Source organism: Erinaceus europaeus, chromosome 9, assembly GCF_950295315.1.
Source record: "Erinaceus europaeus chromosome 9, mEriEur2.1, whole genome shotgun sequence".
Classification (NCBI taxonomy): domain Eukaryota; kingdom Metazoa; phylum Chordata; class Mammalia; order Eulipotyphla; family Erinaceidae; genus Erinaceus; species Erinaceus europaeus.
The window spans coordinates 79,876,170-79,898,419 of record NC_080170.1 but is presented as its reverse complement, the minus strand read 5'-3'; the positions used below and the strand labels follow the sequence as shown (position 1 = coordinate 79,898,419).

General features: G+C 40.0%; 2 protein-coding genes across 6 annotated transcripts in view; one reads left to right on the top strand and one right to left on the bottom strand.

Moving 5' to 3' along the window:
* Positions 1-1,723, bottom strand: part of PARP9 (poly(ADP-ribose) polymerase family member 9) — a 68,392-nt gene extending 66,669 nt beyond the window's left edge. For 2 of the 3 annotated variants that reach the window (XM_016192578.2, XM_060198268.1), the window contains exon 1: positions 1,607-1,723. The gene's annotated coding sequence lies outside the window, so the exon portion shown is untranslated. The remainder of the gene's footprint in view (positions 1-1,606) is intronic. The other variant, XM_060198267.1, reaches the window with a different exon arrangement.
* Positions 1,707-21,851, top strand: DTX3L (deltex E3 ubiquitin ligase 3L). Of its 3 annotated transcripts, none has more exons than XR_009551644.1 (5): positions 1,707-2,004; positions 4,345-4,556; positions 14,564-16,099; positions 17,681-18,875; positions 19,403-21,851. XR_009551644.1 is itself a non-coding variant. In XM_007533124.3 (5 exons), the coding sequence occupies exons 1-5, from the start codon at positions 1,707-1,709 to the stop codon at positions 19,470-19,472; spliced, it is 2,334 nt and encodes a 777-aa protein (XP_007533186.2). In that variant the 3' UTR covers positions 19,473-21,851. The 3 variants fall into 3 exon arrangements, 2 of the variants coding, with proteins under 2 accessions (XP_007533186.2, XP_060054252.1); XM_007533124.3 differs by having other exon boundaries at positions 17,681-17,898; XM_060198269.1 differs by lacking the exon at positions 4,345-4,556 and having other exon boundaries at positions 1,786-2,004; positions 17,681-17,898.
* The last annotated feature ends 399 nt before the right edge of the window (positions 21,852-22,250 follow it).

Genomic DNA, 22,250 nt, shown 5'->3' with positions numbered 1-22,250 from the left:
GTATTGTTATGTGCAAAACTGAGAAATGTTATGCATGTATTAACTATTGCATTTACTGTCAAATATAAAACATTAATCCCCCCAATAAGGAAATTAAAAACCAAAAACAAACTAACAACAACAAAAAAAGAGTACTGCTCTGGTTTAGGTCATGCTAGGGATTGAAGGTGGGACCTAGAAGTCTCAGGCATGGAAGGCTCTTTGCATAACCATTATGCTGTTTCTCAGCCCATTTACTGGAGCTCAATGCCTGCACAAAGCATTCACCACTCCTGGCAGCCATTTTAGTTTTCTTTCTTTTTCTGATAGAGACAGAGAAATAGAGAGGAAAAGAGAAAGGGGGAGAAAGAGAGACATGAGCAGCATTGCTTCCGTACTTGGGAAGCTTTTCCCCCATGAAGGTGAGGACTAGAGTTTGAATTTGGGTTCTTGTGTGTTCTTTGGGTGTCCTTCAGAAGTTTTAAATATTGAACCTAATTAAATACTGTCAGGACTACATTTAGGAAACAATACATTCAATAACATTTCATTTATTCATACTCTTTAAAAAATATGGCTGTGGGACTGGGGAGATAGTATAATGGTTAAAAAGAACCTTTCATGCCTGAGGCAACAGAGGTCCCAGACTCAATTATTTAATTTATTTAATTATTTATCAGAACACTGCTTAACTCTGGCTTATGATAGTGCTGGGGACTGAACCTGGGACTTCTGATGCCCCAGACATGAAAGTTTTTTTTTTTTTTTAACCATTATACTATCTCCCTAATCCAACAGTCATATTTTTTAAAAAGTATGAATAAATGAAATGTTATTGAATGTGTTGTTTCCTAAACGTAGTCCTGGCAGTATTTAATCAGGTTCAATCCCCAGTACTACCATAAGCCAGAGTTAAGCAATGTTCTGATAATTAATAAATAAATCTTAAAACATTAAAAATATGGCTTATACTAAAAAGTTAAAATCAGACAGGTGACTTCCACTGTTATTTCTGTTGAGCAACTGACACTGATTTAGACCCTTCCCGACTTCATGTATGTCCCTCTGACACTTCAAACCTCAAGGCCTTGGTGGTTCTTGAGCCTCAGATATGCAGGATGAGGCCAGGGGTAGGGATGGGGGTTGAGGGGCATGAACCACTTCCCACCCAGGCTTTTATTAAGATTCTCTTTCAAACTTCCTCTTGGAGGCATTCAAGAGTTCTGCTTTTCTATTCACAAGTAACCAACTTTTGCCAACCCCCAAGAGTCATTGGGGTCCCTCACCTCTCATCTTTGTTTCCTAGTGCCAGGCACAAAGCAGGGCAGCAAGCAGTCCAGTATCAAAGGTGGGGGTGGGGGGAGAGTGTACACATGCAGGTGGGAAGTGTTCATGGCAATGGATAAATTCAATTTTTACACAACAAAACAAAACTGTTGGTAACCTAAATAACATTTTAGCTGGGAACGGGAACAAGAAGAGTTAAAGGGATAACTTCCCCCAGGAAACCTTCTTAGTTTAGGCCTCAGAACTGTCTACACCTCTTCACCTGGAGACCAGACCTGCAAGCCCGCTTCCCCACGCGGGCCGCCCACCCACCTCCCGCATCCGGGCTAGTCACACTCACCCAGCCAGGGAAGCGCTACGCGAGGGCTGCGGAGAAAGAGAGGTCCCGGAGCTGTGGACAGGAAGAATTTTATTATTCTGAGGGAGGGAGTGCCAGGAAAATGAAACTGAAACTTTGCGGCCTCGGGGCGGCGGCGCAGAAAGCACCCCCGCCCCTGTCCCAGTTGTGGCCCAGCTTCTTTCCGAACAGCAGAGCCATCACTGCGCCCAAAGCCATGGCCTCGAACCCCAGCCCACCGTCCCCGCTGCTGGTGCGGGTGTCGGATCCCGAGGCACCGGTGAAGCGAAAGCTGGAAAAGTACTTTCAGAGCCGGGAGTCTGATGGCGGGGAGTGCAAAGTCCAGAGGGCCGACCACCTCGGCCAGGGCTACTTTCATGTGTATTTCTTGGATCCCGCAGGTGAGCTGCAGGCAAGGGAGCGGCGGGGGAGGGGGCGGGGGCGGGGGCGGAGGTGGTTGTGAGGGGACCCACCTAGTTCAACCTGACCCAGTAGGGGGCGAGGGGGGAGACAGAAATTCAGGCCTCCTGCTGCCAGAGGCACAGCCCAGCAATGGAGGACGCTGCCCAAAGTGCCCCAGCCCATGATCTGGTTTGTCTGTGTCTTCAAGTTGACTTGCATGAATTCAGTCCTACCTTCAGTTTCTCAGTGTTCAGAACACACTCCTCCCTTTCCATGCCCAGACACCTTTCAGCCGGGTGTTATTTAGCTGTTCCACTTTTATGTTACAGAAAAAGAAAACACTCTGGGCACCCGTGTGACAACAGGCTTGTAAAGCGTAACTTCTCTTAAAAAAAAAAAAAAAAATCCGGGAGTCTTTAGCGCAGCCAATTAAACTTTGCTCAAGTGGCGCAAAGCGCAAGGACCATCTTAAGGATCCGGGTTCTAGCCCCCGGCGCCCCACATGCAGGGGAGTCGCTTCACAGGCTGTGAAGCAGGTATGCAGGTGTCTTTCTCTCTCCCTCTTTGTCTTCCCCTTCTCTCTCCATTTCTCTCTGTCTTATTCAACAACGAGGACATCAATAACAACAACAATAACTACAACAATAAAAAACAAGGGTAACAAAAGGGAATAAATAAATAAATAAATATAAGAAAAAAATTATTAAGAAACAATTCGTCCAAGATGAGCTAAAGAAGGGGGGGGAGGGCCTTTGCAAGATGAAGGGAACAGACCTAGGTTGGGGGCGAGAGTCTTTTCCAGACATAATCATGGTGAGAGAAGATATTTTATTTATTTGTCAGTAATTGTCCTGGAGGCCATTAACTTCCCAGTAAAAAAGAGAATAAAAAATGTATTAAATAAAAAAAAAAATCCAGTACTGGAGAGATAGCATAATGGTTATGTAAAAAGACTTTCGTGCCTGAGAGTTTGAGGTCTAGGTACAGTCTCTAGCACCACCATAAACCAGAACTGAGAAGTGCTCTGCTAAAACTAATGCTACTGATAAATAAGTCACTCTATTGATTGATTTTTAAGGAATACAGAAGATGATATATACATATATGAAAAGAACAAGAAAGCCACCTAGAGTACAATAAATGATGTGAACATTAATATATTTCTTCCTGCCTTTTTTCATGAATAGCCATTAAAGATATAAGTACAGTTAGAAAATTCAGTCCTCACTTCTTTTTTTCACATTTTTATACAATATTTAATGTAACTGTAGTAAAAATTTAGTTACCTTTAACATATTTAAGAATCTTGTAAATGAATTTGTATTTCACAGAAATGGGTTAGTTGAGAATGAGACACAATTAGTATTCTGAAGTTACTGGAAAGCACTTTATTACCATAATATAGATAGCCAAAAGGTTTTGACTTAAGTGAAAATAAGTCATATAAGAAGTGCATTTATTAGAAAAAATATAGTTTACATGTGACTAATTTCCATCATTAATGTGCATCTTGGATATCTAATAATTTCTGCTTTTTTTCTTTATATAATAAGTAATACTTTCTGTTATTGAATTGGAAAACTGGAAACAGTTTTAGAAACAGGACTTTCAGTCAATGAATAATCTTCCATTATCATTAAGCTTTCAACAATAAGACTTCAGATGCCTGCTAGACCCATTTTCTGTTTAGGAAAAAAGAAATTCAACTTGCTGCCAGAGATGATTTAATTTTTTATCATTATACTTTTTGAGGCTGAAAAAAATCTGACTATTTTCTTTTTTATTTTATTAATGAGAAAGATAGGAGGAGAGAAAAAGAACCAGACATCACTCTAGTGTATGTGCTACCAGGATTATCCACTGCATCATCTCCTGGACCATCATCTGACTATTTTCACTGTGAAATAAAATTTAGAACTTTTCTTGAAGTTATTTTTAATAAAATTTGTTTCTGATCCTAATGTAATATACATTCATGTGAAGATCAGTAATTAATAGAGTTTTTTGTATGATAAGTTTCAAGACATGCAACAACACAAGGTGTGACATCACATTCATACAAAAATTTCACCTTCCACATGGCCTGTGATTGTAGTCATAAGTTACTTCTGGGTGAATGCTAAATGCTGCAGCCATAAGCATATTTTTTGGTAGAATTTTCTGTGCAAACAGAAAAGGATTAAGAGTTCTGAATTGCTGTCTCATAACCCAATGATGAATCCTTTCTAGGATTCAGGAAGCAGTCCTCACTGGGGTAGGGTACAGATGCATGAATAGAAAGATTATTTGAAAGCTCTCCCTTTCTATGTGTATGTGTTTGTTTAATGTCTGCACTGAAGCTAAAGAGAGAATATTGAAAAAAGGAAGTCATCATATTTTGATTGAAGAGAAAAAAGTAACTATTTTCCTGGAACCCACTGAAAATCCATTAGAGAAAAATCCCAGACCCAGAAAACCATCCTTGACACAGTCATCAGCAGCAGTGAGGCCTGTTGAGAAGCATCCAAATGAAGAGCATAGCCCTAATGCTGTGGATTACTGTTTCCAGAAGGTGAGTATTGAAAGAAGGAGTTTAGTTTATTACTGCATCTTTCTTCCTAATTGCCATACCTTTCTTTTTATTTTATTTTTTATTTATTTTTTATTTTATTTTTTTTAAATAATTTTTTTCTTTATTGGGGAATTAATGTTTTACATTCAACAGTAAATACAATAGTTTGTACATGCATAACATTCCCCAGATTCCCATTTAACAATACAACCCCCACTATGTCATTCATCATCTTTCATGGACCTGTATTCTCCCCATCCACCCACCTACCCCAGAGTCTTTTACTTTGGTGTAATACTCCAATTCCATTTCAGGTTCAACTTGTGTTTTCTTTTCTAATCTTGTTTTTCAACTTCGGCCTGGGAGTGAGATCATCCCATATTCATCCTTCAGTTTCTGACTTATTTCACTAAACATGATTTTTTCAAGGTCCATCCAAGATTGGCTGAAAACAGTGAAGTCACCATTTTTTACAGCTGAGTAGTATTCCATTGTGTATATATACCACAACTTGCTCAGCCACTCATCTGATGTTGGACACCTGGGCTGCTTCCAGGTTTTGGCTATTACAAATTGTGCTGCCAAGAACATATGTGTACACAGATCTTTTTGGATGGCTGTTTTGGGTTCCTTAGGATATATCCCCAGGAGGGGAATTTCAGGGTCATAGGGAGGTCCATTTCTAGCCTTCTGAGAGTTCTCCAGACTGTTCTCCACAGAGGTTGGACCAATTGACATTCCCACCAGGAGTGCAGGAGGGTTCCTTTGACCCCACACCCTCTCCAGCATTTGCTGCTGTTACCTTTTCTGATGTATGACATTCTCACAGGAGTGAAGTGATATCTCATTGTTGTCTTGATTTGCATTTCTCTGACAATCAGAGACTTGGAGCATTTTTTCATGTATTTCTCGGCCTTTTGGATCTCTTCTGTGGTGAATATTCTGTCCAACTCCTCCCCCCATTTTTGGATGGGGTTATTTGTTGTCTTATTGGTGAGTCTGGCAAGCTCTTTATATATGTTGGTTATTAAACTCTTATCTGATGTATGACATGTAAAGATCTTCTCCCATTCTGTGAGGGGTCTCTTGGTTTCTATAGTGGTTTCTTTTGCTGTGAAGAAGCTTTTTAATTTGATGTAGTCCCATAGGTTTATACTTGCCTTAGTCTTCCTTGTAATTGGATTCGTTTCATTGAAAATGTCTTTAAAATTTATGCGGAAAAAAGTTCTGCCAATATTTTCCTCTACGTATCTGATAGTTTCTGGTCTAACATCCAAGTCCTTGATCCACTTGGAATTTACTTTTGTATTCGGTGAAATACAGTGATTCAGTTTCATTCTTCTGCATGTTTCAACCCATTGTTTCCAACACCATTTGTTGAAGAGACTCTGCTTTCCCCATGTAATAGTCTGGGCCCCTTTGTCAAAGATTAGATGTCCATAGGTATGGGGCCTCATTTCTGGGCTCTCAATTCTATTCCACTGGTCAGTGTGTCTGTTCATGTTCCAGTACCAAGCAGTTTTGATGACAATGGCCCTATAATACAGTTTGAGATCTGGGAGTGTGATGCCTCCGGTTCTGTTCCTTTTTTTCAAGATTGTTTTGGCAATTCTAGGTTTTTTCTAGTTCCAGATAAACATTTGTAGCATTTTTTCTATTCTCCTAAAAAATGTGCTTGGGATCTTGATGGGGATAGCATTAAATTTGTAGATGGTTCTGGGTAATATATTCATTTTGATGATGTTAATTCTTCCAACCCATGAACATGGAATATCTTTCCACTTCTTTGTGTCTTTTTCAATTTCTTTGAGTAGTGACTCATAATTTTCAGTATACAAGTCTTTCACTTCTTTGGCTAGGTTTACTCCTAGATATTTTATTGTTTTTGTTGCTATAGAAAAAGGAACTGATTTCTGGATTTCAATTTCTTCTAACTTAGTGTTTGCATAGAGGAATGCCACTGACTTTTGAATGTTAATTTTGTAGCCTGACACCTTACTGTATTGCCTGATGATTTCCAAAAGCTTCTTGCTGGATTCCTTAGGTTTTTCCATGTATACTATCATGTCATCTGCAAATAAGGAGAGTTTGACTTCTTCTCTTCCAATCTGTATGCCTTTAATTCCTTGCTCCTGCCTGATTGCTATGGCAAGAACTTCCAACACTATGTTGAATAGTAATGGTGAGAGTGGGCAGCCCTGTCTAGTACCTGATCTGAGGGGAAATGCTTCTAGTTTTTCACCATTGAGTATGATGTTGGCTGTAGGTTTGCTATATATAGACTCCACTATCTTGAGGAATTTTCCATCTATTCCCATTTTTTGTAGTGTTTTGATCATAAAGGGATGTTGTATTTTGTCAAAGGCTTTCTCTGCATCTATTGATATGACCATGTGGTTTTGGTCTTGCTTTTGTTGATGTGATGGATCACATTGATTGATTTATGTATATTAAACCAACCTTACATGCCTGGGATAAACCACACTTGGTCATGATAAACAATCTTTTTGATATACTGCTGTATCCGGTTGGCTAGAATTTTGTTCAATATTTTCGCATCTATGTTCATCAGAGATATTGGTCTGTAGTTTTCTTTTTTGGTTGTGTCCCTGTCTGCTTTTGGTATCAGGGCGATGTTGGCTTCATAGAAGCTGGCAGGGAGTATTCCAGTGTCTTCAATCTTCTGGAAGACTTTTAAAAGTAGAGGTATTAATTCTTCTTTGAAAGTTTTGTAGAATTCATTTGTAAAACCATCTGGTCCAGGACTTTTATTTTTGGGAAGATTTTTGATAACTGTTTCAATTTCATTAGCTGTGATGGGCCTGTTCATGTTATCCACTTCCTCTTTACTTAGTTTTGGAAGTTGGTAGGTATCTATGAAATCATTCATTTCGTCCAGGTTCTCTAGCTTGGTGGCATATAATTGTTCATAGAAGCCTTGCATGATATGTTGAATTTCTGCAGTGTCTGTTGTGATTTCTCCTCTTCCATTTACTATCCGATTTATTTGGGTCTTCTCCCTTTTTTGTTTTGTGAGTCTGGCTAAAGGTTTGTCGATTTTGTTTACTCTTTCGAAGAACCAACATTTACTTTCATTGATCTTTTGTATGGTTTTCCTATTCTCAATGTTACTTATTTCTGCCCTAACTTTAGTGATTTCTGTCCTTCTGGTTGCTTTAGGATTCCTTTGTTGTTCTTCTTCTAGGTCTTTAAGATGTGCAATCAGGCTGTTTATTTGTGCCTTTTCTTGTTTCCTAATGTGTGCTTGTATAGCTATGAACTTCCCTCTTAGGACTGCTTTAGCTGTGTCCCAAATATTTTGATAGCTTGTGTCTTCATTTTCATTGAACTCTCAAAACATTTTGATTTCTTCCTTGATTTCCTCTTTGACCCAGTAGTTGTTAAGAAGTGTACTGCTGAGCTTGCACATTTTGGGACTGTTACTAATCTTTTGTTGATTGTTAAGTGTTAGTTTAATTCCACTGTGGTCTGAGAAGATGCTTGGGATGATTTCAGTGCTCTTGAATTGGCTGATGCTGTCTTTGTGGCCTAACATATGGTCTATCCTTGAGAATGATCCATGTGGATTTGAGTAAAATGTGTATTCCAGTTTCTTGGGATGAGTGACTCTGAGAATGTCCAATAGTTCTAGTTTATCTATCTCTTCATTTAGCTCCCTTATGTCTTTACTGATTTTCTTCCTGGATGATCTGTCAAGTTGAGATAGTGGGGTGTTGAAGTCCCCTACTATGATTGTGTTACTGTTAATATATTGCTGTAGCTCTTTCAGTAGAAGTTTGATGTATTTAGATGGCTTCTCATTGGGTGCATAGATATTAATAATTGTTAAGTCCTCTTGATTGACTGATCCTCTGAGCATTAAGTACTGTCCATTCCTTTCTTTTTTAATCTTATCTATTTTAAAGTCTATCATGTCAGATATGAGAATAGCTGTTCCTGCCCTTTTTTGTGTGCCATTGGCTTGTATGATAGTTTTCCATCCTTTCACTTTAAGTCTGTGTTTGTCTTGTTGAGTTAGGTGGGTTTTCTGTAGACAACATATTGTTGGTTTGTGTTTTCTGATCCATCTTCCTACTCTGTGTCTTTTAATAGGTGAATTCAGGCCATTGACATTTATTGATATCAAAGATTGAAGATATTTTAACGCCATTCTTGTAGAGTTTTAGAGTGTTTTGATATATGTCCTATTTGTGGTGGTCTGGTTGTTTATAGGAGACCTTTCAGAACTTCTTTCAGGGCAGGCTTGGTGATGGTTGCTTCCTTCAACTGTTGCTTGTCTGAGAAGGTTTTGATGCTTCCATCTAGTCTGAATGACAGTCTAGCAGGATATAGTATTCTTGGCTTAAAGCCTTTCTCATTGAGCACTCGATAGATATCTTGCCATTCTCTTCTGGCCTGTAGTGTTTGTCTGGAGAAGTCTGCTGCTAATCTTATGTGTTTTCCTTTGTAGGTGACTCTTTGTTTTTCTCTTGCAGCCTTGAGGATCCTTTCTTTATCCTTATTCTTTTCCATTCTAAGTATGACATGTCTTGGTGTCTTTAGGTCTGGGTTAATTCTGTTTGAAACCCTCTGGGCTTCTTGAATCTTTATGTCTTTGGTGTTGTCTAGACTAGAGAAATTTTCAGCTATTATGGTCTGGAGAATGCTTTCTTCCTCTCCTTCTCTTTCTTCCTCTGGTAAGCCAATAATACGTATATTGTTTCTTTTGAAGTCATCCCACAGGACTCTGTTGTTGTTTTCAGCATCTCTTAATCTCTTTTTGAGATCTCTTACTTCTTTTTTAGTTGTCTCTAATTCATCCTCAATCTTGCTAATTCTGTCTTCAGCCTCATAGATTCTATTCTCTCTGCCCTCTACTGCTTTCTGGAATTCATCTATTTTGTTGCCCTGCTCTGATACTGTTTTTGCTTGTTCAGCTAGTTGCCTTCTTAGCTCAGCGATTTCAGCTTTCAGCTCTCTATTAACCATGAGATAATTAGAATTTTCTTCCATATTCTCATTTGTTGTTCCTGCATTTCTGATTACAATTTTTTCAAATTCTTTACTCATTCCTGTTATTATTTCCTTAGCTAATGTTTGGATGTTGAATTCGTTGTTTTGTGCTTCACCCTCTGGAGGACTTTTAGCTGGACTCTTGTCCTGGTTCGAGTCTCCAATATTTTTTCTTGTTGTTTTAACCATTTTATATATTATGTTATGAGTTCCCTTTATCAGTACTTTTCAAATTATTGATCACTATTGCCTGGATTGACTTGTGTCTAAGTAATTTAATTAAATGTTTTACCGTGGTGGAAGTTAACAGTTTTTTCAATCCCTGAGTTGGAGCTCAGTGGTGTAAAAGCCTCTTTGTTTTTCTTCCCTGTTGGATATGGGAGCCTGAGGGCTTTTAAACTATCAATAGGCTTCTTAGCTTAATCACTGACTCCTGACCAAGAGATAAAGCAGGGTGTGGCAGAGATAATCCAGAGGTTATGCAAAGAGACTTTCACAGCCCCTCAGCTATGCCACCGAGATATAGGTCTTCTCCTGAGTTTCCCGGTTAGATCTCTGTCCCCTGGTGTCCCTCCCTGTTGCTGCTCCAGATTCTGAGGGTAGTAGCAATGGAGACTCAGAGTTGCACTTGGTGAGTCTCTGGGGAGTCCTTTCCTCCCTTCAGCTGTCCCCTTGTTGGTGGAGCAGACTGGAGGTGGTGTCTCCACTGATAAACTGTAGAACTGTTAGCAGTCACTTAATCTCTCCTTAGGCCCCTCTCTCCTCTCTGTCACCAGCCACGCGTGTTTGTACTCACGGGTGATTTACTGGGTTCCTGTGGTCATTCTAGTCCTGTCTTGTTTCAGTCCAGGTGGTCTCCTTTGGTATTCCTAGTTGATCCAGGAGAGGAGAGGAGAGGAGAGGAGAGAAAGTGATCTGCTGCTCGTAGCTCTGCCTCCCGCCATACCTTTCTTTACCCAGTGACTACTTCTAGTCCCTTACTTACTGTGAACGGAGCACTGTTTTAGGCCCTGGGAGATAGATGACCATAGCAGACCATGTATGTGTGACCCAGGAGGTTGTACAATGGGTAAAGCGTTAGGCTCCAAAGCATGAGGTCCTGAGTTCAATTCCTGGCATTGCATATGCAAGAACGCTCTGGTTCTTATATTCATTCTCTCTCTCTCTCTCTCTCCATATATATATATCCCTTCTTTCCCTTGTTAATTAACAAGAAAATGTTAAAACACAGAGAGAGAGAGAGAGAGAGAGAGAGAGAGAGAGACAGAGAGAGAGAAACATGTCCTTGCTGGGAACCAAATAAATAAATCATACTAGAAAGTTATTATGTGTAAGTTGAAAATAAAATGGGATTCTACCCTAGAGAGTAACAATGCAAAGGCAAGAAAAAGGGAGAAGGAAGTGGTGTTTGCTCTGACCAACCATGAAAAACTGCTTCTCCATGGATACTGAGATTGAAATAAAAAGGAGACAGGTGTGTCTAGGCAGTGGCACACCTGGCTGAGTACATGTTACAATGTGCAAGGATCCAAATTCAAGCTCCCAGTCCCTAATTGTAGGGGGAAAGCTTCACGAGTGGTAAAGCAGGGCTGCAGATGTCTCTCTCTTCCTCTCTCTTTCTCTATCCACCCTTCCCTCTGGATTTCTCTCTATCTCTATCCAATAAATATAATAATTAAAAAAAAGGACCCAGGAAAGCAAAGAGACACTCAACAATGTCAGCTATCTGCTGTATGCCAGGCACTGTCACAGTAGCTAGGGCTACAGCCAGGAATGCAGCAGACTCTGCCTTCCCAAAGTTCCTTCACTCTAGTGAAGGAAACAGATAATTATAGTCAACATATAGAAATGTAATAAAATGTATAGTGGTAGTAAGTACTAGGAAGACTAAAGCAGGACAAAATAATGGCAGGCCTCCTGTTTTAATCAAGGTGTCTGAAAGAAACTTCAAATTGAGGTCACATGTGAGTAGAGCCATGAATGAAAGAGGCTTGTTAAGGAGATTTCAAAGAGAAAACGAGTTTAGGCAGAGGGAAGCACTAGTCCAAAGCTAAACCCTCTGTTCCTCACACAGACAGGAGCTTCCATCTTGAAGCCCAAAAGCTTCAGGTTTGGAGGACAAAGTCCCTACAAGCCAGTGAACATGAAAGAGTGTGATAGGAGAGAAACATGGAGAAGCTCAGAATTCAGGTCTTTATAGGAAGAAGACGTGGACTTTATATACTTAAGGAACCACCATAAAGGATCTTTCTGAGGTTTAGAAAGAATGAAGCAATCCTCTGTGAAATAGCAGACCAATCAAAACTTCAAATGTAAGAGTGATAGGAATTCCTGAGGAAGAAGACAGGGTGAGGGAAACAAAGACTATTTTCAGAGAAATCATAGCTGAGAATTTCCCTCACCTTAGCAATCCTCAGAACATAAACTTCCTGGAAACAGAGCATACACCCAGGTACCTAAATACAAAAAGACAAATATAGCAGTTGGGCAAGAGCGCATCAGGTTAAGTGCACATTGTGAGAAGACAAGGACTGGCGTAAGTATCTCCATTAGAGCCCTCAGCTCCCCACCTGCAGGAAAGTCACTTCACAGGCAGTTAAGTAGGTCTGCAGGTGTCTATCTTTCTCTCCTCTCTATCTTCCCCTCCTGTCTCCATTTCTCTCTGTCCTATCCAACAACAACAACAGCAATGGCAACAATAACAACAACAAGGGTAACAAAATGGGAAAATAGCCTCCAGGAGCAGTGGTAGTGCAGGTACTAAGCCCCAGAAATAACCCTGGAGGGAAAAATCAAACAAATAAACAAAAACTAAACTGACCAACACCAAGACATATCATAGTGAAACTCAAGGGCAAGGAAAGAACTTTGCAGATTGCTAGGAAAGGAGTGACATACAAAGGTAAAGTTATCAGGATCTTCAAAAACCCTAGAGACAAGAAGAGAGTGGAATGATATATTTAAATACTAAAAGACAAGACCTGCCAGCCATATATACTCTGTCTTGCTAAGTTGTCCTTCAAATACAAGGGAGAAATAAAGGTATTTGGAAGCAGGGCTGCAGGTGTCTTACTGTCTCTTCCCTCTCTGCCCCTCCCCTCTCAATTTCTCTCTGTCTCTATCCAATAATAAAAAAGAAAAAAAAAAGATCTTTCTGGCTCCTTTGTGGAGAACTAAAAGTTGGAAGGGGCTAGAATGGAAAGAGCCTAGTTAGAACTCTAAGTGATTCAGATGAAAGTGTTAGAAGTTCCCCCCTCCCCTCCCCTCCCCACCCCTCCTTTTCTCTCCTTTCTTCTCCTTTTCTCTTCTTGGAGTAACATACTCCAAGAAGAGTATGGAGTATGGAGTAGCTCTGGCTGTTGATGATGACAGGGATCAAACTAGAGACCACAGGTATGCAAGTCCTGCACTCTTTCACCACAATATATTACCAATCCTCAGGAGATATATTAAGTCAAATAAGAGGGAATAAAATAAAAGCATGAGGAAAGAACCTGAGGGCAGGGAACAAAACATTAGAAACTTGCTTTTTTAAAATTATACTCAATTTACCTCTGTCCTTTCTAGCCTGATCTATCATCTGAGCTTTTGAAAGTCTGGATTTAGAGGACTCAACAACAATATATACAGTTAGGTGCTTGGTATTAAAAATGTTTTGTTGTGGGGTGGGGCCAGAAGATAGCTCAGTTTGTAGGGTGGGTGCCTTACCTGCACTGGGTTTAGGTTCAAATCCTAGCAGCACATGGAAGTGTCACTGTACTTCTGGAGAAAGCTCCTGTGCTGGTGTCTTTTCTTCTGGCTTTCATTCTCTGTGTGAGATAAGAAGAAGGAGAAAGTTGGCCCAGGAATAGTGAACAGATGTGTATGAGACACTTAAGCTGAAAAAAAAATTTTAAATAAAACAAGGGTGCAAGTTGAAAAAGAGGACGAGAGAACCTCCTCACCACCTACATACCCTTTATTTTTAAATTTTATTATTTATTTTTCCCCCTTTTGTTGCCCTTGTTTTTTTATTGTTGTTGTTGTCATCATTATTGTTGTTATTGCTGTCATTGTTGTTGGATAGGACAGAGATAAATTGAGAGAGGAGGGGAAGACAGAGAGGGGAGAGAAAGACACCTGTAGACCTGCTTCACAGCCTGTGAAGTGAACCCCCTGCAGGTGGGGAGCTGGGGGCTCGAACTGTGATCCTTATCCTTGTGCTTTGTGCCATGTGTGCTTTAACCCACTGTACTGCCACCTGGCTCCCTCTACATACCCTTTCTAAGCAATAGTCGTGCCCAGAGTCTATTTATGTCAACATCTCTGGAAATGTGTCTGCACTTAGAATCCACTGTCCTGACAGTTACCCCCTCCTCTTTTTTCTTTTCTTTTTAATTAAATTAATTAATTAATTAATTTCAGTAGAGATAGAAATCAAGAGGGGTGGAGAGATAGAGAGAAAGAGAGATAGAGACACATCTGCAGCACTGCTTCACCACTTGTGAAGCTTTCTTTCTACAGGTGGGGGCCAGGGGCTTGAACCTAGGTCTTTGTGTATTGTAGCATGTGCGCTCAACCAGGTATATCACCACCTGGCCCTTTTTTCCCCTTTTTATTATACTTGATGGGACAGAGAGAAGTTGAGGGGTGGGAGAGAGAAAGGGAGACACCAGCAGCACTGCTTAACCAGTCATAAAACTTTCCTGCTGCAGGTGAAGACTGTGAGCTTGAACCCATGTCCTTGCTCATGGTAATGTATGTGCTCAAAAGGTACACCACTGCTTGGCCCTCTCCAAAGGGTTCTAATGATGCAGACAAGGGTAAGTGCCCTAGTGCTGTAGCATACTAAGCATACTACAGTATCTCTAAATAATTTTTTTAAAAAAAGTGTTAAAAGGAAGTTGTTCTCTGGTAGGGGAAAACACACTGGTTGTTTTTTTAGATACTCTCTGAAAAAGAGACTATAGATACAGATATCTGAGGCATTTTATTTGTTCCTTTTAAAATTTCAGATTTTTCTTGATGTGACAGCTGACCTGAACTGTGACCTGTTTTCTAAAGAGCAAAGGGAATACATAACTACTCTCTGCCCCAATGTCAAAACTATGATGGGTAACAATGGAATTGAGAAAGTGTGTGGTGACTTGCGAGACATAGAGAAAATACACCACTTCTTCAGTAACCAGCTCCTGGAACATGGGCTGAAACCTGTATCTTCCACTTTGACAAGGGATAGCGAACCATACCCGGAGCCAGGCTGGGGCAGTAGTGTTTCTGCCTTTGAACCAAAGACCAAGTCAAAAGAAAAAATTGACCATCTTGAAGTTCCTTTGCTTTACTTTGAATACTTTAAACTTAACTTTCCTAATAAAATAGACCAAATAGAGGAAAAATTTGGCATCAAAATAAAAATCCAGAAGAGTTCCTTGAAAATGGTCTCTTTAGGCTTCATCTCCCGTCAGTTAGGTGACTCGGGTGCAGCACTACAATATTTTGACAGTGAATTTCAGAAGGCTATAGAACCTCTACAAAAAGAACATGTCACAGTAACAGACAGTAAGCTAGCAAATAAAGTCAAACAAGAATTGAGTCTCTGCTTTAAAAATCTCCTTATCAAAGGGGAAGAAACAGGATTAACTCTTGTTGGCACTCAGGGTGATATTTCAGCTGCCAAACATCTCGCCTCCCAAGTCTCTGACTATCTTGCCAAGGTACCAGTAAAAATATTGCCTGGGTACATGGCGAATGGAATTGGGGTTGATATTGCTCACTATAAGCTTTTAAAAAGTGAATTATGCCAGGAACTAGCAGAAATAGAAAAAAAATATGATGTTCGAAGTCATGCTCTTGATAGCAATCAGAAAATCTACATTCTGTTTGAACCTAAGGACAAAGAATTAGATCTGTCTGTGCATGCTTATGCAAGTTTCATTGATGCCTATCAACATTTTGCAAGTCAGCTAAAGAAAGAGATTCTTTCACTGGAACTTCTGGGCCAGGAGATAAAGCATTTACATGGGAGTAAGTTTGCCAATGAGTTTAAAATATGTCATCCATATATACACTTTGCACTAAATCAAGACTCAATGACTTTGGTTGGGTTGCCAAATCAACTTACTAAGGCAAAGCAATATCTTGTACAAAGAGGAAGGATGTCTCCATTAGGAGAGAAATGGAATAAGGATGATGAAGAACCCATGGATATTGACCGGAATGATTCAAAACTGGCTTCATCAAAATCTCAGATTTCTGTCAGTTCTGGGGCTACAGGAGTGGTTGAAGAAAAGGACATATGTCCCATCTGTATGGATACCATTAGTAACAAAAAAGTGCTTCCAAAGTGTAAGCATGAATTCTGCACCACTTGTGTTAAAAAAGCCCTGTTATATAAACCATCCTGTCCTTTGTGTCAGACTTTCTATGGTGTCCAGACAGGAAATCAGCCGGAGGGAACCATGGATGTCTCTTTCTCAAAAATATCACTTCCAGGTTATGAAAATTGTGACACCATTGTGATTAATTATAAGATGAATGGAGGCATACAAACAGTAAGTGCTTCTGGGTTTTTTGTTTGTCTGTTTGTTTTGTTTTTGTTTTGCCACTGGGCTCATTGCCTGCAGGATTACACCATCATTTCCTGGAGGCCATGTTGATCTTTTTCTTGGCTAGAACCTGAGTGACACAGAGAGAGGGAGAGACAGGGAGAAGGAGAGAAACCTGTAGTACTGCCCTAACATTTGTGAAGCTTTCCCTCCTGTTAGGAGCTAGAGACTTAAACCTCAGTCTTCTGGCATGGTAATGTGCCCATAGGTTTCTTTCTGTTAAGCTAGGATTACCAGAACAAAGACGGTTCTATTGCCAGTCAGAAAAGAAATTTTCCAGGAAGTTATTTTCACAGTCACATGAAAGGGTATTACTTATTATTTTTCTCAGATGAAATTATTTATTTATCATTTTGGATAGAGACAGAGAAGCTGAGAGGAAGGGGAATAGAGGGGGAGAGAAGGAGGGAGAGGGGAGCGAGAGAGGACACCCTGCAGCACTGCTTGTGAAGTTGCCTATTATTATTATTATTAGAGCACTGCTTAGCTCTAGCTTGTGTTGAGGACTTAACATGGGACCTGGAAGCCTCAGGTCTGAAAGTCTTTTGCAAAACCATTCTGCTATCTTCTAGGCCCATATATGTAAGAAGTTTGTTTTAGTTTACTATTTTTTAATTGTCACCAGGGACATTGCTGGAGCTTACTACCTGCACACTGAATCCACTGCTCCTAGTGTATTCCCCCTAGGGGAATGCAGCTATTCCCCCACCCTCTTTTTTTTTAAGCAAGATATTCCCCCCTTTTTATTGTTGTAGTTATTGTTGTTGTTATTGATGTCATTGTTGTTGGACAGAACAGAGAGAAATGGAGAGAGGAGGGGAAGACAGAGAGGGGGAGAGAAAGATAGACACCTGCAGACCTGTTTCACCGATTGTGAAACAACTCCCCTGCAGGTGGGGAGCCGGGGCCTCAACCAGGATCTTTAAGCTGGTCCTTGCACTTTGCGCCACGTGTGCTTAACCTACTGCGCTACCGCCCGACTCCCTTCTTCTTCTTCTTCTTTTTTTCTTTTTGATAGGGACAAAGATAAATGGAGAGGGGCAGTAGATAGACAGGAAGAGAGACACCTACAGCACTGCTTCATCACTCATGAAGCTCCCCTACAGTAGGTGGGGACTGGAGGCTTGAACCAATGTCCTTGCTCATGGTGATGTGTGTACTTTACCATGTGTGCCACCTTGGGACCCCTTAAAGAAGTTTAAGTAGTGGTCATAGTAGCAGTATTTGCTTATAACTGAGTCAGTTTTTTAGTTTTAATTTATGTATCTCATAGTCTCTATTAAGGCAGAGAAAGGGTGATTTGTGATTTGTATTATAGTAAAGGGAATCAGGAAGGTGGAGAGCATTTCTAGCATGAATTTGGGCAAATGAGAAATGCAAGTTATTGGAAATATGAACAAAATTTCAGCATTATTATTATTATTTTGGTTTTGAACACTTCTCTTTGCATATAGCACAACTATGCATGTAGTTTAATACAGACACAAAAGTGTTGAATTCACATGATCTTTTCTTGTTTTTATACAGGAGGAGCACCCAAACCCAGGAAAGAGATATGTTGGAGTACATCGAACTGCATATTTGCCTGATAACAAGGAAGGGAAGGAGGTTTTGAAATTGCTTCAGAGGGCCTTTGACCAAAAACTGATTTTTACAGTGGGGTATTCTCGAACAACAGGACAGACTAATGTCATTACATGGAATGATATACATCACAAAACATCAAGGGGCGGGGGGCCAGAAAGGTGAGAATCCATCAAAACATGTTGGTTGCTAAACACAATTATAGGTAGTGACAGGGGCAGTTGGAGATGCATCTGTAAGGACACTATAGCAGTGTGATTGGATAGCTGGGCACCTGCCTTGCTGTGCACTTGGCCCAGGGGTGAGCCTAGGCACTGCATGGGGAATGCTGTACTGGCACGAGAGGGAAGCTTGGGTGTTGTGGTGCTTCTCCGTTGTTGTATGCTTCTCTACCTGAATGATAAAAACAGCTCAGAGAAATAAAGTCACACATGTACAAGGACCTTTACTTTCTTTTTCTTTTTTAAAGAATATTTTTATTTATTTATTATTGGATTGAGATAGAATTGAGAGGGACAAGGGAGATAGAGAGGGAGAGAGACAGAGAAACAACTGCAGCCCTGCTTCACCACTTGTGAAGCTTTCCCCTTGCAGGTGGGGACCAGGGGCTTGAACCTGGTTCCTTGATCACTGTAATGCTTACACTTAACCAGGTGGGTCACTGCCTGGTCCCAACAAAGACCTTTTCATACACACACACACACACACACACACACACACACACACACACACACACACCTACCCTTCATTTGGGATGATGACCTCAAAGGCAAAAGCTTGGTTCCCATCACCTTCTACCCTTCCAGTCAGGAAGTACTATAGAGTTACTGTATTTTGCATCAAAGATCAGGGGTCTTCAGAATCCAAGGTGAGTGGTAACTAATGGTAATTTAATTTGTATTTTTTTTACCTATTTGGTGAGTGGATCCTAGGAATGATTTACTTTGCCTTAAGCACTGTTCCGTTTACTTCTCCTATAGGTCTATGGAGATCCTAAATTCAGTTGGCAAAATAGTACTCTAGAAAAAGTATTGGTGGGGCTGGATAGTGGCACACTTGCTTGAGGGCACGTTTTACTGTGCACAAGGACCTAGTTTCAAACTCTCAGTTCCCACTCAGGAGGGAAGCTTCAAGAATGGTAAAACAGTGCTGCAGATGTCTCTCTCTTTATCTCACCTCTCTCTGTAATATCAATTAAAAAGAAATAAATAATTTAAAAAAGATGAAAAGTATTGGTTAGTGGTAGTAGTTATTGGCAATCTAGTTATCCTTTCTGAAACTGAAGGCTACCTCAGACCCTTAGTATTCAAAAGAAAATGTATTTTGGGGGGCATTTTTAAATTTCCCCAACTTGAAAAATCCTGCTGCAGTATGTGATTATCTCCCACTAAAATATAATAGACACACTTTTATGAGGGTAAGTGCTTACTATGAGCTGAAAAAAATTAAATATTTTCTGGGAAAGCAGATCCTGGGCAAACAGTGAGGTTCATTCACTAGCTAAATGACTCATATCTGCAGACTTATAAGTGCTTATATGTGATCTGCCTTCAGCATCGCTCGCTAGGTGAATGTTTGCAACACTGATGTGAATGCCAGGGATCTACTGTACAGATTCTTTAAAACCACCTGTCATAAAACTAAAAAGGCTCATTACTCTTGCAGGTATGGTTACCCTGATCTTGACTATCTGAAACGTGTCAAACAGGAACTGAAAGCTAAAGGAATTGAGTGAGAAGAATCCTGGAAGGGTGCTTTTGAACCAAGCTTTTAAACATAGTCGGAAAAAATGGAATAAATGCTAATTCTTTCTTTATAAACAACTTAAAAAATGTATCATCTGAAAAAGTAATCTGTGTAAGAATAAGGCTATTAGTCTGCCATGTTATTTGTTTAATGGAAGACACCCCCCCTCCAGGATCAGTGTCAGTTTGTTGCAGAGGTGTGTGACTCATTCTTGTGTCACTGTATAGGAAAGGCAAGGTGTGGAGGGCTATGATGCTGAAATTATTTTCTGTGCTACTATTCCTTTTTATCCCCATGTCTAGGTTATCCTTTTTTCTTTCTTTCTTCCTTCCTTCCTTTCTTTTTTTTGTTGCTTGTTTGCTTAACCCTTTAATTTACTCTCTAAAAGTAAAATCCTAGTGTGATGATAAGGGGAGAGGCTTTAGTTGTGGAGAACAGGAGTCCCACAATCCCTTCCCTTTCTCAGGATCAGAAAAGTGGCCAGATATAGAGTTTGGGCAGTCATTGGCAACAAATGAAATACAGCAATTGTTTTTCAAGACACATAACCAGCTGGTAATTTATAAACCATTGCTGCCTCACTTATATGGCTAATAGCCCGGGAAGCGGGTGGGGTGGGCCGCGCGAGAGAGTTTCTTAAATCTTGGGCAGAGACAGGAATAAGGAAGTTTTAGTTTCATGTTGCTGAACACTTAACCTCTAAACTCTAAACTTTGACCAGGTTTCTAATTTGGTTCATGTTTCCTCTTAAATCTTATAATCTGCTAAGTGGGGTGCACTTACCCTACCTTAATAGTACCACACACTTCTGAACTTTTCTTCTGTATATTATTATAGTAAGCATATCCTGCTTCTAGTTTGAACAGATAAATTGCCTTACTATAGTTTCCATAGACTACCATGTAAAAAAAAATAGCTGTATTTCTACTAAATCCAACCGAGCCATACTTTTTTAAAAAAAAATTTTTTATTTAAGAAAGGATTAACGAACAAAACCATAAGGTAGGAGGGGTACAACTTCACACAATTCCCACCACCCAATCTCCTTAACCCACCCCCTCCCATGATAGCTTTCCCATTCTCTAGCCCTCTGGGAGCATGGACCCAGGGTCATTGAGGGTTGCAGAAGGTAGAAGGTCAGGCTTCTGTAATTGCTTCCCCGCTGAACATGGGTGTTGACTGGTCGGTCCATACTCCCAGTCTGCCTCTCTCTTTCCCTAGTAAGGTGTGTCTCTGGGGAAGCTGAGCTCCAGGACACATTGGTGGGGTCTTTATACTCAAACTCTGTGACCCTGGGGGCCAGGCAGTGGCACACCTGCCTAGCTGGGCACATATTACAGTGCTCAAGGACCAAGGTTAAAATCCCAAGTCCCTAGCTGGAGGTGTCTCTCTCTCTCTCTCTCCCTCTCTCACCCCATTCCCTTTCAGTTTCTCTCTGTCTAATTAAAAATTAGAAATTACAAAAAATTAATAAAAAGAAAAAGGAAAAAAGAATCTGTTATTCTGATTCTCTCTTGGAAAAACAAAACAAAACAGCAATACAACAAGAACTGATCATATTATAAGGAATATATAGCCCATCATAACTTATTTTCAGGTGGTTCTCCAAATCACAAGAAAGACAGAAGCAGCAAAATATCTGGTTATCTATGTCCTAGCCTCTTTCTGAAGATGATAATGTTTGAAAATGTTGTGTTTTTCTCTAAAGATATGCATACACATGCATATAGGATTTTTTGTAAGAGATTAATAGCTAATGTTTATGTGTACTTATTTTGTCCCTTTTATAAGAATATTGTATCTGTGTGATTAATATGATTATTTTCCCACTTTACAACTGACAAAATTGATACAGAAAGGATAAGTTCACAATGATCACATAGCTATTAAGTAAAAATGCCAGGACATGAAGGATGGTGTGGCTCCAAAGCTTCTGTACCTTACAGTCATGTTGCCCAGCAGAAGGAGATTGACTGCTCTGTAGCAAGCAAGCTGTGGAGTTCCCACTGGTTTGGGGCTTTTCTCAGAAATGGATTTCTGTACAAAGTAGTTCTCCTCTAAGGAAATCTTTTAAAAAATTTTAGAAACTTTTAAATAATGTCTTAAAAATCAGATTATATCGTTGATTTTTCGTGATTCATTACAGTCACTACATTTATGGGAAATTACTTTGTATTTTTTAAAGCTAACTCTGCTTCACAAAAAGCAAAATTTTGCTTCTTATTAAGTTCTTGATCTCTGATCACAATACGTATACATAGGCAACTTTCCTGGTGTGAGTGTTCTGTGAGCCTTTCAATTACTGCTTTTGCTCTGTGGAAGGGACTATGTATTTCTGCTTTAAATAAAGTTATATCCATTCTAGGAACATATTGTCTGTGTTCTTTCCCTACTCCCCCCCTTTATTGGGAGGATTAATGGTTTACAGTTAATAGTTAAATACAGTAGTCGGTATATGTGTAATATCAGTTTTTGGCATAACACTAACCCCCCACGTAGGTCCTAGGTCCTAGGTCCTCCTCCACTGTCATCTTCCAAGACCCGAACACTCCTCTCTCCCTGCAGCACAGAGTCTTTTACTTTGATGCAATACATCCTATTCTTTTTTTCTTTCTCTAGGTTCTGGGTGTTTTCTATAACACATCCAAGAGCAGCAATACACTATATGTGTTGACATTTTTGCTACCAGTGACTTCACTGCTGCTACGGTCATCTGTGAAGATGCATTTCATAATAGTTTTCCTTCTTAGCATATAGAATATGTTAA